At 57.8% G+C, this 13,239-nt stretch overlaps 4 protein-coding genes across 4 annotated transcripts; 3 read left to right on the top strand and 1 right to left on the bottom strand.

Moving 5' to 3' along the window:
• Window positions 1-49: 49 nt before the first annotated feature.
• On the bottom strand, window positions 50-3,457 carry P168DRAFT_291912 (uncharacterized protein). The gene is made up of 2 exons (XM_024837492.1): window positions 1,873-3,457; window positions 50-1,837 (listed from the first exon to the last, which is right to left on the bottom strand). The coding sequence occupies exons 1-2, from the start codon at window positions 3,058-3,060 to the stop codon at window positions 410-412; spliced, it is 2,616 nt and encodes an 871-aa protein (XP_024691386.1). The 5' UTR covers window positions 3,061-3,457; the 3' UTR covers window positions 50-409.
• Window positions 3,458-4,609: 1,152 nt separating this feature from the next.
• On the top strand, window positions 4,610-6,538 carry P168DRAFT_240000 (acetyl-CoA synthetase-like protein; the record flags this gene model as incomplete). Its single annotated transcript, XM_024833691.1, has 3 exons — window positions 4,610-4,673; window positions 4,754-6,036; window positions 6,200-6,538. The coding sequence occupies 3 exons, from the start codon at window positions 4,610-4,612 to the stop codon at window positions 6,536-6,538; spliced, it is 1,686 nt and encodes a 561-aa protein (XP_024691387.1).
• Window positions 6,539-7,063: 525 nt separating this feature from the next.
• Window positions 7,064-8,162, top strand: psf3 (DNA replication protein PSF3). The gene is made up of 6 exons (XM_024837493.1): window positions 7,064-7,131; window positions 7,197-7,265; window positions 7,335-7,393; window positions 7,494-7,683; window positions 7,791-7,899; window positions 7,976-8,162. Exons 1-6 carry the CDS (start codon window positions 7,090-7,092, stop codon window positions 8,044-8,046), a joined length of 540 nt encoding a protein of 179 aa, XP_024691388.1. The 5' UTR covers window positions 7,064-7,089; the 3' UTR covers window positions 8,047-8,162.
• A 1,099-nt stretch (window positions 8,163-9,261) lies between these two features.
• P168DRAFT_191562 (uncharacterized protein) lies at window positions 9,262-12,927 on the top strand. Its single transcript, XM_024833022.1, has 5 exons — window positions 9,262-9,576; window positions 9,671-9,754; window positions 9,817-9,888; window positions 9,953-10,296; window positions 10,351-12,927. The coding sequence occupies exons 1-5, from the start codon at window positions 9,435-9,437 to the stop codon at window positions 12,715-12,717; spliced, it is 3,009 nt and encodes a 1,002-aa protein (XP_024691389.1). The 5' UTR covers window positions 9,262-9,434; the 3' UTR covers window positions 12,718-12,927.
• Window positions 12,928-13,239: the final 312 nt, after the last annotated feature.

Raw genomic sequence — 13,239 nt, forward strand, 5'->3', positions numbered from 1 at the left:
TGGGCGGACAGGTCACCAATTCGGTAAAATTGGACAGGAGAAAAGGGAATTTCTGGGAATTCGACATTGGTATTGTGAAGATTATTAAACGTGGCCCATCCAGCAAGGCGAATCACGAACAAACCGAAATCCGGCAATGAGAATATGGAGATATCAGAGATATTATAATACAAGACAGAATGCCAAAAGAACAATCAAGCGCTAATCTACAGCCCGTGCATGCGTTCCAACCGTCAGAACCAACCCGATGCTCCGACATGCCAATACATTGATCAATAACAGATAAAAAAGAAAAAAGAAAAAAGAAAGGGGGGGTCGGGAGAGACAAAGTTCAAAGAAAAGAAAAAGAGAGAGAGATAGACGAAGATAAGAGAGAGAAAAGAGATAAAGAATCCAATCAAGATCGATATTAAGCGATGCTCTGTCGCCAACGGTCAATCATCTCGCGCTGGCCGCCGGCCCGCCCAACCCCTGGAGGGCCAGGCTGCCGGGGCACCGCATAGCTCATCGGGTGCTTCCCCAGGATGGCATCGGTGTAGAAGGTATTTGGGTGTACCATGCCATAGCCCGATGGCGGGACATACGGGGCGCACGCCGTGCCCGGCGGAACGACCCCCGGCGGAGCGACCCCGGGCGGAACTACCCCGGGCGGCGCCGTAAACGGCAGCGACAGCTGGGACCGCGTGTGCTGATGACCCAGACCGCTGGGGGCACCTCCGGTCGCCGAGGCGGCGGGCCGTCCCTCCGTCGTCGGACGGCGGGCGTGGAGGAGATCCGCCATGCTGCGCCGATATCGCGGGATCGTCAGGGTCGAGTTCTTCGGGAGCTCCGCGGCGGCTTCCCGGTGCAGACGCGCCCGCCGCTGGGCCAACGTCTCGTCCTCGGGTTCCGGGGGACCACCGGCGCCCGTCCCGTCGTCGGGGTCGCCGTCCGCCCCACCCAGTTGACGGAACTCCGCGAAGATCTCGCTGGCGAACTCGCTCTGCCCCGCGGTGCTCTGCCGGTGGTGCGCCTTCAATCGCTGGAGGCGCGCCCCGAGCGTCTCGCCCTCGTCCTCGTCGTTGTCGTCGTCGTCGGCATCCGGGTTGGCCGCGGCGGTCGTCTCGGGTGCCGGTCCATGCGCGTACATGGTCACCGGCCGTCGGTCCGAGGTCCGCGCCGCCGGCGCAGGGGAGCCGTCCCCGCGGAGTCGCGCGCGCCGCCGGCTCAGAGGCTCCGACTCCTCCATCGCCCGCCGCGCCATGAGGCCGAGAGCCCGCCCGTCCTCGGGCGGCTGGGCCTGTTCGGGGAACAGCATGGCCAGCGGGACGTCCTCGTCGTCTCCCGCGTCCTGCTGATGCAGGGTGGGGCTCTCCCACGCCAGGGCCACGGGGCGCGCACGCCGGTGCTCGCTCTGCTTCTGCGCAACGGCGTCCATCTGCAGCAAGGTGGAATGCAGGCCCCCGGCGGTGGCGGCCGTCCGCCGCCGCTGCTTCAACTCGTGCTTCCGCATCTCCAGCTCGGCCAATAGGGTGGTTGGGGGTCCGGTGAAGGGCACGTCGTCCCCGCTGTCAGCCGCGTCGGCCGGCGCCGGGGGGGCATCTGCGCCGTCGGGCGCCCCCGGCGACTCGTCGCGCAGGGCCGTGCCCTCGTGGGCACGGGTGGCCTCCGCCTCGCTTGGCCCGTGTTCGCCGGTGCCCGTGAGGGACACCGAGTGCAGGTCCGAGTCGGACGCAGCCCGGTCGGGGGCGCCGTCGCCCGGGGGCGCGCGCTGCCGTACACCTCCGGGCCGAGATGGCCGGCAAACGGGTGATCGGTGAAGGCGCTGACCGGGGCCCGGGTGGAGGCGTCGAGAATGCTCTCCAGCGTCGCGACGGCGGACTCTTTCTTGACGTCCACGTCCAGGGCCGGCGCGCCGGGGGGGTCGAAGAAGACACTGGCACGCAGGTGGGGGGCAACCTCGGTCGCGGCTTTCTCGCGCGGCGGGTCCTCCCCCGCGTCTGGACCCAGTCGCCGCCCCGCGGTCGATTGGCGGTCGGCCGCCGCGACGGTGCCGAGGAGCTGGGTCCTCCGCTTCTCCCGCTCCGCAATTGGCCGCTGGGACAGGCGCGGGGGCAGGTTGAGCATCATCGGGACGGGTGCCGGGTAGTAGACCATGCGCTCGCCGGGCGGGGGCTCCTGGAACGACTCGGGCCGCGCGGCCAGGGGCGGGCGGGTCAAGGACACGCGGGGCCCCCGGGCGTCGGCGCGGTCCGGATGGTAGTGGACGCCATCAAAATCGGTGAACAAGACGCGCGCTTGCTGGTAGGTGTCGTTGGACGCGGCCGAGACGGGGCGATCGAGGTCGTAGGGGTTGTCGAGGGGGAGGAGCGGGTCGAAACCGATGGGCTGGGCGAGGGCCGGGGGCAGGGGCAGGAGAGGAGCCGGCACGGGGCCGGAGCGGCGGTCGCCGGGGCCATTCTCACACACCTGGGCGAGGCGCGCGGCGGACTGGATGGAGGTCTGGCGAGAGCGGGCATGGGTGCGGCGGGGCGAGCCGTCCAGGCTCCCCACGGGGTGGGAGGTGGACCCGGAGGAGCGTCGCTTCTGGGCCTGGTCCATCTTGCGGATCTCACGGCCAATATCGGCGGAGCTGCAGCTCATGCGTTCGGCGCTCTGCTCCAGTCGCTCGACATTGGTGACATAGGCGCCCTGGAGGGACTGCAGGTCGGGGGTCGGGTGGCTCAGGGGCACGGGGACATCGGAGATGGGCGTCCGCAGGGCGGGTTCCTCGGTGGAGTCGGAGCGAGTGGCGGCGGCGGCGGCCGTGTTGATCGGAGGAGGCAGTGGACGAGGGAATCCATCGCTAGTCGTGGTGGGCGGATCGATGGACTTCCGGGTAGCGGCATGATCGGCGGCGATCTCCTCGTAGTCGTCGTCCTCGACGGTCTCGTAGCTCATGGCGGTCATGGAACGAATCATCGACCCAAGGCTGCGAATGGGCTCCCGTGCGTCCAACCGATCTCCTCCTCGATTGTCCTGGTCGCTCGTGTTGGAGGTAACCTCATGTTGGTCGGATTGCGAGAGGGCGTTGTAGGTCATGATGGGACTGATGCGATGGAGGAACGAAAGCCTTCACGGCTATTTCTGGAGTCATGCAGAATGGGTCGAGAAAAGAAAGGGAGAAAAAGAACGAGCGTGAGGGACAAACAACAAGGAGAAGAAAGGAAAGGAAGGAAAGAGAAAGGAAGGGAGAAGGGAGAGAAGAGGGGAGGATCTTCAATCAGGGGAGAGAGAGGAAGAGAAGAGAAGGATGGAGGAGAGAAAGAAAGAAAGAAAGAAGAGAGAGAAGAAGAAGAAGAAGAGAAAGAGAGAGAAAGAGTCAAGCGGGAGAAGCAGATGTCACACGTCCATAAATATTATGATGGTTTATGATCGCGTTATGTTGTGGTCCTGAGGTTTCCAGGGACCTGTTTTATTGATTGAATTTTACTTTTCTTTCTATCTTTCTTAAACTGTTGAATTCTGGAAATCATTTCCATGTTTACTTGGATTGATTCAATCTCTATATGTTCAGATCATACGGCGGACCAACTTGTGGCCAAGTCATATCCAAGTTATTTTAATCCATTGGTTTAAACAAAACTTGGCCAAAGGATTCCTTCCCCTCCACCATCCTATCCTCTTCCCGGGTTAGCGTGGCCAAAAACAGGGTATTGTCTCTCTTTCTCTTTTCCTCTTGCATCGCGTGTCCGTTTCTCTCCTCGTTCGTTTGATTCGATCTACATGGAAGGTGGATTGGTCTGGTACGGATAGATCCGTATCGCATTGTTGGTTCATCCACTCTATTACGATCGATCGACTCGACAGTATCTCATAGTATCTCGAAAGAATCTGAGAATCCCCAGTGGAGTCTGTCCCGGAACAATTTCCAATTTAGCGCTGCACATCTTGCCGTTCTGCCCCGTTCTAGACCCTCGAACCATCTGGAGAGCAGACCGGGGGGAATACTTAGGGAATATACACCATGACGGATGCCTCAAGGTTCGTGATCCCCTCCCCATATATAAATATATACTATCTCCAATGATCTAGGCTGGTCAATTTATTTAAACTCTCATGAACGGCAGGAAGCGTGTCATCTCCCTGCCACACTGCAGCGGGACTCCACTCTGAAAGGCCACACCGCATCGCCCGCAGGGATGGCGCGTCAGTTCACGCTCTCCCTCTGGATACATTGGAAGACGAATCCTGCCATGTGTGACATTCATCGGAAGTCAAACCATGACAATGATCAAAGCCAATGACATCCATCCGGTCACCCCTCTCGTGAGATGTGAGGGCAAATGTCAACCGACCCCGCATCTCCGCGATCCTCATCAATATCCGCCGATCTCCTGCCGACGGACCTCGGGCTCTGTTGCTCACGGCTGCAGAACACCCTCTCCTCGCTTGGGTCGGGTGAGATGTATCGACCCTGTAGCCGTGGCTTCGTGTGCATGGCTTCCCGCCGGAAACATGTGTTGTCCAACGAAGAATAATTCTCCTATAAAGCGGTCTGACGCCGTCTCCTGGGGGGGGTTCTCCTTCTACCTACAAGACTGTCGCGGCCCGATCTCCCAATTCTCCGTAAACCTCCCCTTCCCACACCATGATCTACCTTCCGGAGAAAGACTATGATCTCCCTGATCTCGATTTGTTAAGCTTAATCTTCGGTGAGTCCTCTCGTCCCTTCCGTTCCGCGGCGCAGTCTGGGAGTCCACCGGCGGAGAAACTGAGATCCATGCCCGATCAGATTCGCCCCTCCCCGGCAGCAAGGAGACCACCGTCCTGCATGCAGAGGCCGCCGATCCCTCCAATGGCATCACCAAAGCCCAGGCCCGCCAGTACACCCGTCAGATCGCCTACCTCCTCCGCCACCACTTCGGGGTCGGTGGCCAGGGCGCCGGTAAAGATGTCGTGGTCGGGGTCTCCACCGGGCAGGTTCTCCTGCCCGCCGTCTTCTACGGCGTAGTGGCGGCCGGGGGCGTCTGGAGCGCCGCGTCCTACACCGCGACGCCCACCGAGCTCGAGCGCCAGATCCGCCAGGGGAAAAGCCGGCTCGTCATCACGGGCCCCGAGACCCGGGACCTGGCCCTCCAGGCGGCGCAGGCGGCGGGCGTGCCCGCCGATCGCGTTCTGGTGCTCCGGAGCATGAATCACGAGCGGGTGCTGGCCGACAGTCGGACGGGCCACAACTACCTCCACGGCCTGACGCCATCGCAGGCGCTGGACTGGGAGCGCATCACGGACCCCCCGCGGTTGGACGACTCCCTCATCTGCCTACTGTACAGCAGCGGCACGACGGGCGTGCCCAAGGGGGTCAACATCTCCCACCGGAACGTCGTCGCGGAGGCGCTCATCCCCTTCCTCATGGACCGCGAGTACGTCGCCCAGCGGACGGCCCAGGACCCGAACTACGAGCACCCCTACCGCACGCTGGCGCACCTGCCCACGGCTCACATCGCCGGCACACAGGGCTACTTCATCAATCCGAGCGTGGTTGGCGGCACCGTCTACTGGATGGACCGGTTCGACTTCGCCAAATTCCTCGAGTACAACAAGAAACTGGAGATCACCTTCTTCTTCTCCGTGCCGCCCATCTTCCTCCTCATCAGCCACAGCCCCGCCGTCACAGACCAGTTCCGGACCCTGCGCCGCGCCTACTCGGGCGCCGCGCCCATGGGCTCCGACCTGCAGGTAAAGGTCCAGCAGAAGCTGGGCTGCTTCGTCAACCAGACCTGGGGACTGAGCGAGACCACCGGCAGCATCACGGGCATGCCGTGGGAAGAGGAGGAGTTGACGGGCAGCGTGAGCCGGCTGCTGCCCAACATGCGACTCCGCATCGTCGACGAGGAGGGCCACGACGTCGCCGAGGGCCAGGAGGGGGAGTTTCTCGTCCAGGGACCGGTCATCGCCAAGGGCTACTACGACAACCCGGAGGCCACCCGGGAGGCGTACACGCCGGATGGCTGGTTCAAGTCGGGGGACCTCGGCGTGCGGAAGAACGGGTTGTTTTATATTGTTGACCGAAAGAAGGTATTTCTCTCATTTTCCTCCCTGTTTCGCTTCGTAGTGTGATGTCTCACTCACTCTCTCTCTCTCTCTCTCTCTCTCTCTCTCTCTCTCTCTCTCTCTCTCGCTTTTATAGCTGCCCTCTCACTCTTCATCTTCCCTCATTAGATACACTAACAACACACAGGAACTCATCAAATACAAAGGCCTCCAAGTCGCCCCCGCCGAGCTCGAAGCACTCCTCCTCTCCCACCCAGCCATTATGGACGTCGCCGTCATCGGAGTCCCCACCCCAGACGGCTCCGGCAACGAAGTACCCCGGGCATACGTCGTGGCGGACCCAGCCCAAGCCAGCGAAGCCACCATCAAGGAATTTGTGAAATCCCACTTGGCTCACTACAAGCAGCTGCGCGGCGGGGTGGTCTACGTGCCTGCCATTCCGAAGAGTCCCAGCGGGAAGATCCTGCGACGGGAATTGCGTGATCAGGCGAAGAAGGAGGCGAGGGAGGAGGGTGCTAAGCTTTGATCGTTTTGTTATCTTTTTCTGGTAGGGAGGATGAGTATTGGACCGGGGATGACCGTGTGGAAGCGGGCCAGATCTGTCTGAGGGAACTGCGGTAGGGATTCAGGTCGTCAATCATATCGAATACCAGCTTTATACTAGTAACAATATAATCACGCTCAAGCCACGGCGCTTTCTGCGGTGGCCGTGAGTATTCCTACCGTCTACTTATATTCCCATCTATACGAATACCTAGATACCTAGATCGACCCTTGCCATGGTGCCCATCGTACTGTTATAATCACTTTAGAATAAGACTCCAGAATTTATTAGTACAGCACCCTATACTACCTCCATCCACCACCGGCAACAGATGAAGAGATCAACCCAACCCGATCCCGATAAGATAAAAAAACAGTATCAGCCAAACCAACCCCGATAAGACACCCGATAAGATAACCCCCCCGCTGAGTCATCCCCAACCCCACAGCACAGAAACCAACGCGCAGACACGTCCAGACCAGCAGCTTCAATTCCACGCGCCGAACAGATCAACGGTGTGAGATATCTTCGTCATGTCGTACTACGACGTGGACTCAATATTGACTGACTCGGAGGTATGACCTATTTTTCTCCTTTCGTTGGGATCAGTTGAGGGTGTAGGCTAATGGTGTCGGGGTAGAAACTGCCCTGCACGTTTGAGCTGGAAGTACCCGGGTTGGGCGTGTTGGAGGGGAATCCGGGTGAAAACGTGTGTTTTATCCTTTCTTACTTTCCTCAAATATAGGTATGTATATAGAAGAAGTACTAATTATAACAGATCAAAGCGGGAACGCAACTCGACCTCCCATTATGGCTTGGTGAAATGCTGTCGATTGGGTATGTCATTCTTTCGGGACTATCGGAACTACCAGACTACAAAAGGCGATAAGAGAAGAGAAGAAATGAAGAAAGAAAGAGAATACTAATCTGACTACAGAGCCCGCCTGGGCACGTCCCGTCTCGTCACACTCGACATCCCATCCGCTCTATCAGAGCGCGTGCTGAATGCGCTCAAGGCCGACCCCCGAACGATCGACCTGCGCTCGCTGGCGCCACACTTTTACAGTCTCAGTGAGCGGGTGCTGGAGTTGTTTGAGGAGGAGGAGATGGTGGATGTTTTGTTGAATGTATATTTCCACTATCTACTTATCTATCTATCTGTCTGTCTATCTACTTATCTACCTATAGATGGGTGGATAGATGGATAAGATGTATAGCTACTAACTGTCAATAGACATTCGCGAAACGCGCTGCAGAGATCGCAGACCATGCGCATAATCCCAAGGGTGCGATGGGGCAGGGGGTGGACTTCTTGCGCGGACTGGATGAGATGGAGAGGCAGTGTATGTTTCTTCTTTCTTCTTTCTTCTTTCTTTCCTTTCTTGTTTTATGGTATGACTGATTCGTTGTTCTCGGTAGTATTCCGAGTTGCTCATGAAGGAGCTAAGGAAGTGCGGGTTTGGGCAGGGGAGGCAAAAAAGAGGCCCTGATCCTTTGATTGCTTGGTTGGGTGATCTGTGAGTATATGTGAGGGAAGTTTGTTATGAACGATATATGATGGAGTTAGGGTTGTTTTTGGAGTTATCAATGAGTATGTATATATTAGTGACTACCTTAGTATTGAGCAGTACTATATATATCTAGAATAATTGCTGCTCGACTGGATCGATGATATATTATTCCCTCCTGGTAAATGTTATATGAAATTGTATTGAGTATGGTATGAACAATTAATGAGAAACAGAAGTCGTCAGGGGGGTTATATATCGTACTGCAATATCATTTTAAATGTGTAATTCAACTACAATGATCGACATCCACCCGATGAACGATGGGGCCCCAGCGTTATTCTTCTAGGCGAATCAAAAGTGGGTATCTCTTTCAATTTATTGAGGATATCTCCATCTATACTAGTCATGGGACCTGATAATCCCAAGTCTGACCCCTGGCTGATATGAGCAACTCAATCACTGAACCCAAGGTACCTGGAAATCAACCAACGTAACTCGTTGTCCAACGGTTGGTAAATCTTTATTGGCTTCGGATGAAACAGCCCAGTCGTTGGCTTTTCCGATTGGTTTCTGGTCCCTGCTTTAGTCTCGTTCTTAGTCTCGTTGGAGTGGGGATTGTGTGCCTGGATCGTCCAGATCCCAGGTCTTTATTCTATACCTCCATCTCGACCATTTGGCGATAGAACTCAGGTATGCACCAGATATGCAACGGTGCCAATCGCCTGGCCACCCTGCATTCCTCCCGGTCATTGCTACGGCGACTACCAGAAAGAGAAAATGGAAACGAAATAGCCAGAACAAAGTCAAATCCAGATCAAATCAAAGGACAAGATCGGGAACCAGGTGGGCACTGACTCTCCCCCTGTCTTGGCTTTTCCCAGGATCGACCGTTGACTCGTCACACTCATCACTTTCATCACACCCCTCTCTTCTACTCTCCTCTCTTCTCCTCTTTCTTTCGTCTCTCCCCTCCATCTGTCCTCTCCTCACGGCTCGACGGTCTCTCGGAGACGCCGCTGATTCTCCCCTTGCGTCTCAAACTACCGATTTCCGACTTCACCGCGCTCCAACGTCGTGGGCCTCCATCACGTCCCCCAACCTCCTCGCTTCCTCGCCCTCCCAATCGCACGTCCTCCACAGCGCTGTACCTGTCGACCGATTGTCTATCCTGATCTTTGTCTGCATGGGGTGGACACCTCAGACCTCTTTTCAACCCACCCGAACTCATCTCGTGCGTCCCGCTTGTCAGTGATGCGCATTCTCTAAGCCTGGGCACTGGTTTCGGGTTTTCTTTCCTCTCTGATTATTATTGTTATTCTTTTTTTCTTTCTCCTTGGTCGTGGGATTGTCGATCGCATCGAGCCATAATGAATCAGACTCCTCAAATCCAAAGCACGGTCGCCGTGCAATCGTCCTCCATCCCTTCGTCCTTGCAGCCCGACTTCTCTCCTCCCGCCACGACCCCCCCAAATGACAGCGCTCCTCCGAGACACCGTTCCAAGCCTAAAAGTCAGTCCACTCGCGCCTAGATCACTTGTGTTGCACCCTTGTTGGTTTTGCCCAAGGGATACCTGCCTCCCGACTAAACTCCTCTTCTATCTAGACATTTTAGAGCTCCCGAAGCCGAAAGCCTTGACCCGAGTCAAGGGTAAGATCGCAATGCAGACGCCGTCACGAGCCAGCACAGGTACGACAGACCTCCATGGATCCCTCCGTCGGCGTACGCTCCCCATATTGATCAGGTTGCAGAAATGTCATGGATGAATGACCCGTCCCCCATGTCGGGCAACCCCCGCACGCCCACGGCGAGATCCCGGTCGAGTATGTGCATCGCAAACGCGACGGATGTGGAACTATATAGCGTGGTAGCTGACTGCCCATACAGGGACCCCCGAGCCCCCGATGACCGCTCTCGTGAACCCGTCTTCAGCCCTACTCCAGGATCTCCTAAACGAACAACGTGCCTCTAGAGGCGCACGAGGCTCGTCCACAGAGGATCTGGAAGGCAGCGTGCTCCGCACCCCAAGCGCGGCCCGTACTCGTTCCCGATCGGTCTCTAAATCGCAGCCCCAATCTCAATCTCAGCCCCAGTCCCAGTCCCAATCCCAGTCCCAATCACATTCCCAGTCCCAGGAAGAGTCCGGGTCCGAACGCCAGCGGAAAATGAACAACGCCCTGTCGGCAGGTCTGAAACAACCTCGAGAAATGGGTATGAGGGAAATGGACCACGTGAGTGGCGTGAACCCCATGGCGGCTCGTCGGTCGGTGATTAATCGTTACTAGTACGTCTCGAAAATCAATAAACAAAACTTTGACCTCAAGCTCGAGATCTTCCACCGAGTCCAACAGATGGCGGTCATGGAGCAGAAGCTGGAACGGATGGCGGAACTGCAGGAAGAGCTTCGGCGGATGGAGCGGTTGGAGGATGAGCTGTCCGAGCTGCGTGATGCCGAGGAGGACAACCACCGCTTGCGAGAGTCCAATGAGCAGCTGCGACATGAGATCGACAAGCGCGACCAGGCCGTAACGGAGGCAGTCGATCTCATCTGTCAACTCGAAGCTAAGGTCGATCGTCTGGAAACGGGCGGTCCAATGGCGAGGCCGGCTGCGGCTTATCCGAGCGAAGACCCCGGTGCGGTCACGCCGAAGGGGAGGATCGCGGTGGAAATTCCCCAGAGGTCGTCGTCGAGGAAAGGGACGAGAACGCCCGACCGCCACCGGCGCGTCTCACCCGGAACCCGTCACCTCAAGTCGGCGCCGTCATTCCTCCGCGATGAGACCACGCGGACGGCGGCCCTGCGAAGTCTGTACGCACCTGAGGAGGAAGTACATCCGGGCATGAGTGCGCTCACTCAGACCGAGAGCTGCAATTCTATGAACGAGATGGCCGAGGTTGAATCGCCGCGCCTCAGCGCCTTGAGCGAATGTAGCGAACTGAACCCTGACACCAGTTTCGTTGGATCCCACGGATTTGATGAACTGGAAATTCCCGTCCGGCCGAAGGTAGCACCCATCGCGGATGCGACACCCAACGCAGGCCATCGTGAGGCGGCGCCGCTCCCCATCGGCTGTTTGCTTCGACCATACCAGCATGACATGCTGGCCTCGACGGTCCAGGAGAATTCGAACCCCGTTCTCAAGATGGACCAGCTGAGTTTCGATAGCGGTTCGTTGAACAGCTCCAGCCAGCGAACGCCGCTGGACAGCGTCTTTGGCAGCGCCAGGCTCCCCCCAACACCGGACACGATGAGCACGGCGTACGCAGGTGGCCCCAACGGTTCCGCTGGCTCGCAAGGAAGCCATCCTGGCGAGAAGGGCTATGTGGACCCGCTTCTCCCTGTCAAGCGCCGCCTTGGTCGTCCTCGTTCGGCCGGTGAGCTCACTTCGCTGCGGAGTCTCTCCGAGAGCATGGACCTGAACATGAGTGACTGCACCCTGCCCCGAGCCAGCCTCGATGACGACGATGAACCGCCCACGATCTACCCGCTGAACAGCATCACCGCCCGGGGCGACGGTCTTCTGAGCCAGGAGACGCTCAACCAGCGGACTTACGACTACCACGGCGAGGATGTATTGTTCAACGAGGAGGGCTTGGAGAAGGTGCTGTCGAATATGGACCAGAACAACTATGCCCCAACCCAGCGCCGGGCCACCCGAGAGCCCGCGTACTCGCCATCATCGTCGCCCCCGTTGACTCCCCAGGACTGGATCGAGGCCGCCAAGTCTGACACCCGGACGAGAACCGGGTCCCCGCGCGGGCCCCGCCAGGGGCCCCTGCCCGCCGAGACTCGCCTGGTCGGCGCGCGGGCACCCAGCCAGACCTCCTTCCTCGGGCGTCGGCACAGCATCGATACCGGCGTGCGAGACGCAGAGATCCCCGGCATCCCTACGCTCGACTTGTCCTCGCTAGAGCTCGACCCGACCCCTCCCCTTGATCCCTCCGCACAGCCAGAGCGAGAAGGTGGCCGGGAACAGGCGCGTCGACACCGACTCAGCCTCCGCAATCCATTCTTCGCCCGTTCGATCACCTCCCGCTGGCTCCACGCGGCACCCGTCACCGACACCGACCCAGACGACGGCGCACCAGCCCCCATAGTTCGAAAAAGCCGACAAACACAAAGTCCCACGAGGCCACCCAAAGCAGCAACGACGCCCCTCAACGAGGAAGACTTCCTATCCGGACCCGGTCCAAAGGACCTCGTCTCCACCCCAACCGACTTCAGCGCATCGCTACCCACCTACGCCGACGACGGGACAGCACCACGCCCGCTGGCCCAATCCTTCACAGAATCCCACTCCGCAACCGCCCGCGCCTCCCTAGGAAGCAAAGACCACCACCGGCGCCGCGGCTCCCTGGGCATCTTCGGCTGGATGAAAGGAGCCAGTGGGCTGGGCTCGAAGAAGTCCGACTCAGACACCTCAGCGACGCTGTCCTCATCGTTGAGCTCCGTGCCCAAGGACAGAGCATCCTCCCGTCTGGCGCCGGAGCGAGCCCCCGCGGAGCCTCCCAAGCCTGCCGCTGCTGATATGGCGTCCATGAACGTCTCCGTGACGGACTTTGCGCCGCCGGTGCGTCCTGCGGGGCGGACGGACGAGGATGATGGTGGTTGGAGACCGCGCTATATGGACAGACGACCTCGTCGGGGGTGATTCATTCCTTGACTTTTTTTTTCTTTTCGTTTTCTAACTTGCATTCTGTGTACATCTTGCATGGCTCTTTCCTTCCTTTCTGGTTCTTCCTTTTTCTCATTTCGTTTATTCTCTCTCTCATTCTTCCCTTCCAATCTACGATTACACCGGCTCGAAGAGGTCAGTCCTCATCACGACACGAACGATACCCACGCATTGGACTCCTTCCCTTTTCTTTTCTTTCCTTTGATTTCCTTCCATTCCCGAAGGAACGCATACATACATACATACCCAATCCATTCTTGCTTTCTTCCTTACCTTCTCACTTGATTCCACGGAATGAAATGACTTCTTCTCCTGGTACCCTATCTTGATATTCTACCCTGGTATCTAGCTGGCCTATACCACCATCGATTAATTGATATACTCCTTGATGTGATTTACGATATGCTGTTTTCTCTTTTCTTCTCTTCTGTTCTTCTTCTTCTTCTTTCTAGTGTTGTTTTTTGAAACTTATTGTCTGATGTAGTAGTCACTCTCTTG

This window comes from Aspergillus campestris (genome assembly GCF_002847485.1).
Source record: "Aspergillus campestris IBT 28561 chromosome Unknown P168scaffold_9, whole genome shotgun sequence".
Classification (NCBI taxonomy): domain Eukaryota; kingdom Fungi; phylum Ascomycota; class Eurotiomycetes; order Eurotiales; family Aspergillaceae; genus Aspergillus; species Aspergillus campestris.

Bases quoted from the DNA above. Each gene is read 5' to 3' on its own strand.
- P168DRAFT_291912 (XM_024837492.1), bottom strand. From the start codon at position 3,060: ATGACCTACAACGCCCTCTCGCAATCCGACCAACATGAGGTTACCTCC. The intron at 1,838-1,872 runs GTCAAGAAAGAG...GACGCTGGAGAG, and splicing joins CGCCGGCCCTGGACGTGGAC to CATTCTCGACGCCTCCACCC.
- psf3 (XM_024837493.1), top strand. From the start codon at position 7,090: ATGTCGTACTACGACGTGGACTCAATATTGACTGACTCGGAG. The intron at 7,684-7,790 runs GTATATTTCCAC...AACTGTCAATAG, and splicing joins TGGTGGATGTTTTGTTGAAT to ACATTCGCGAAACGCGCTGC. The intron at 7,900-7,975 runs GTATGTTTCTTC...TGTTCTCGGTAG, and splicing joins GGATGAGATGGAGAGGCAGT to TATTCCGAGTTGCTCATGAA.
- P168DRAFT_191562 (XM_024833022.1), top strand. From the start codon at position 9,435: ATGAATCAGACTCCTCAAATCCAAAGCACGGTCGCCGTGCAATCGTCC. The intron at 9,889-9,952 runs GTATGTGCATCG...CTGCCCATACAG, and splicing joins CACGGCGAGATCCCGGTCGA to GGACCCCCGAGCCCCCGATG. The intron at 10,297-10,350 runs GTGAGTGGCGTG...AATCGTTACTAG, and splicing joins GTATGAGGGAAATGGACCAC to TACGTCTCGAAAATCAATAA.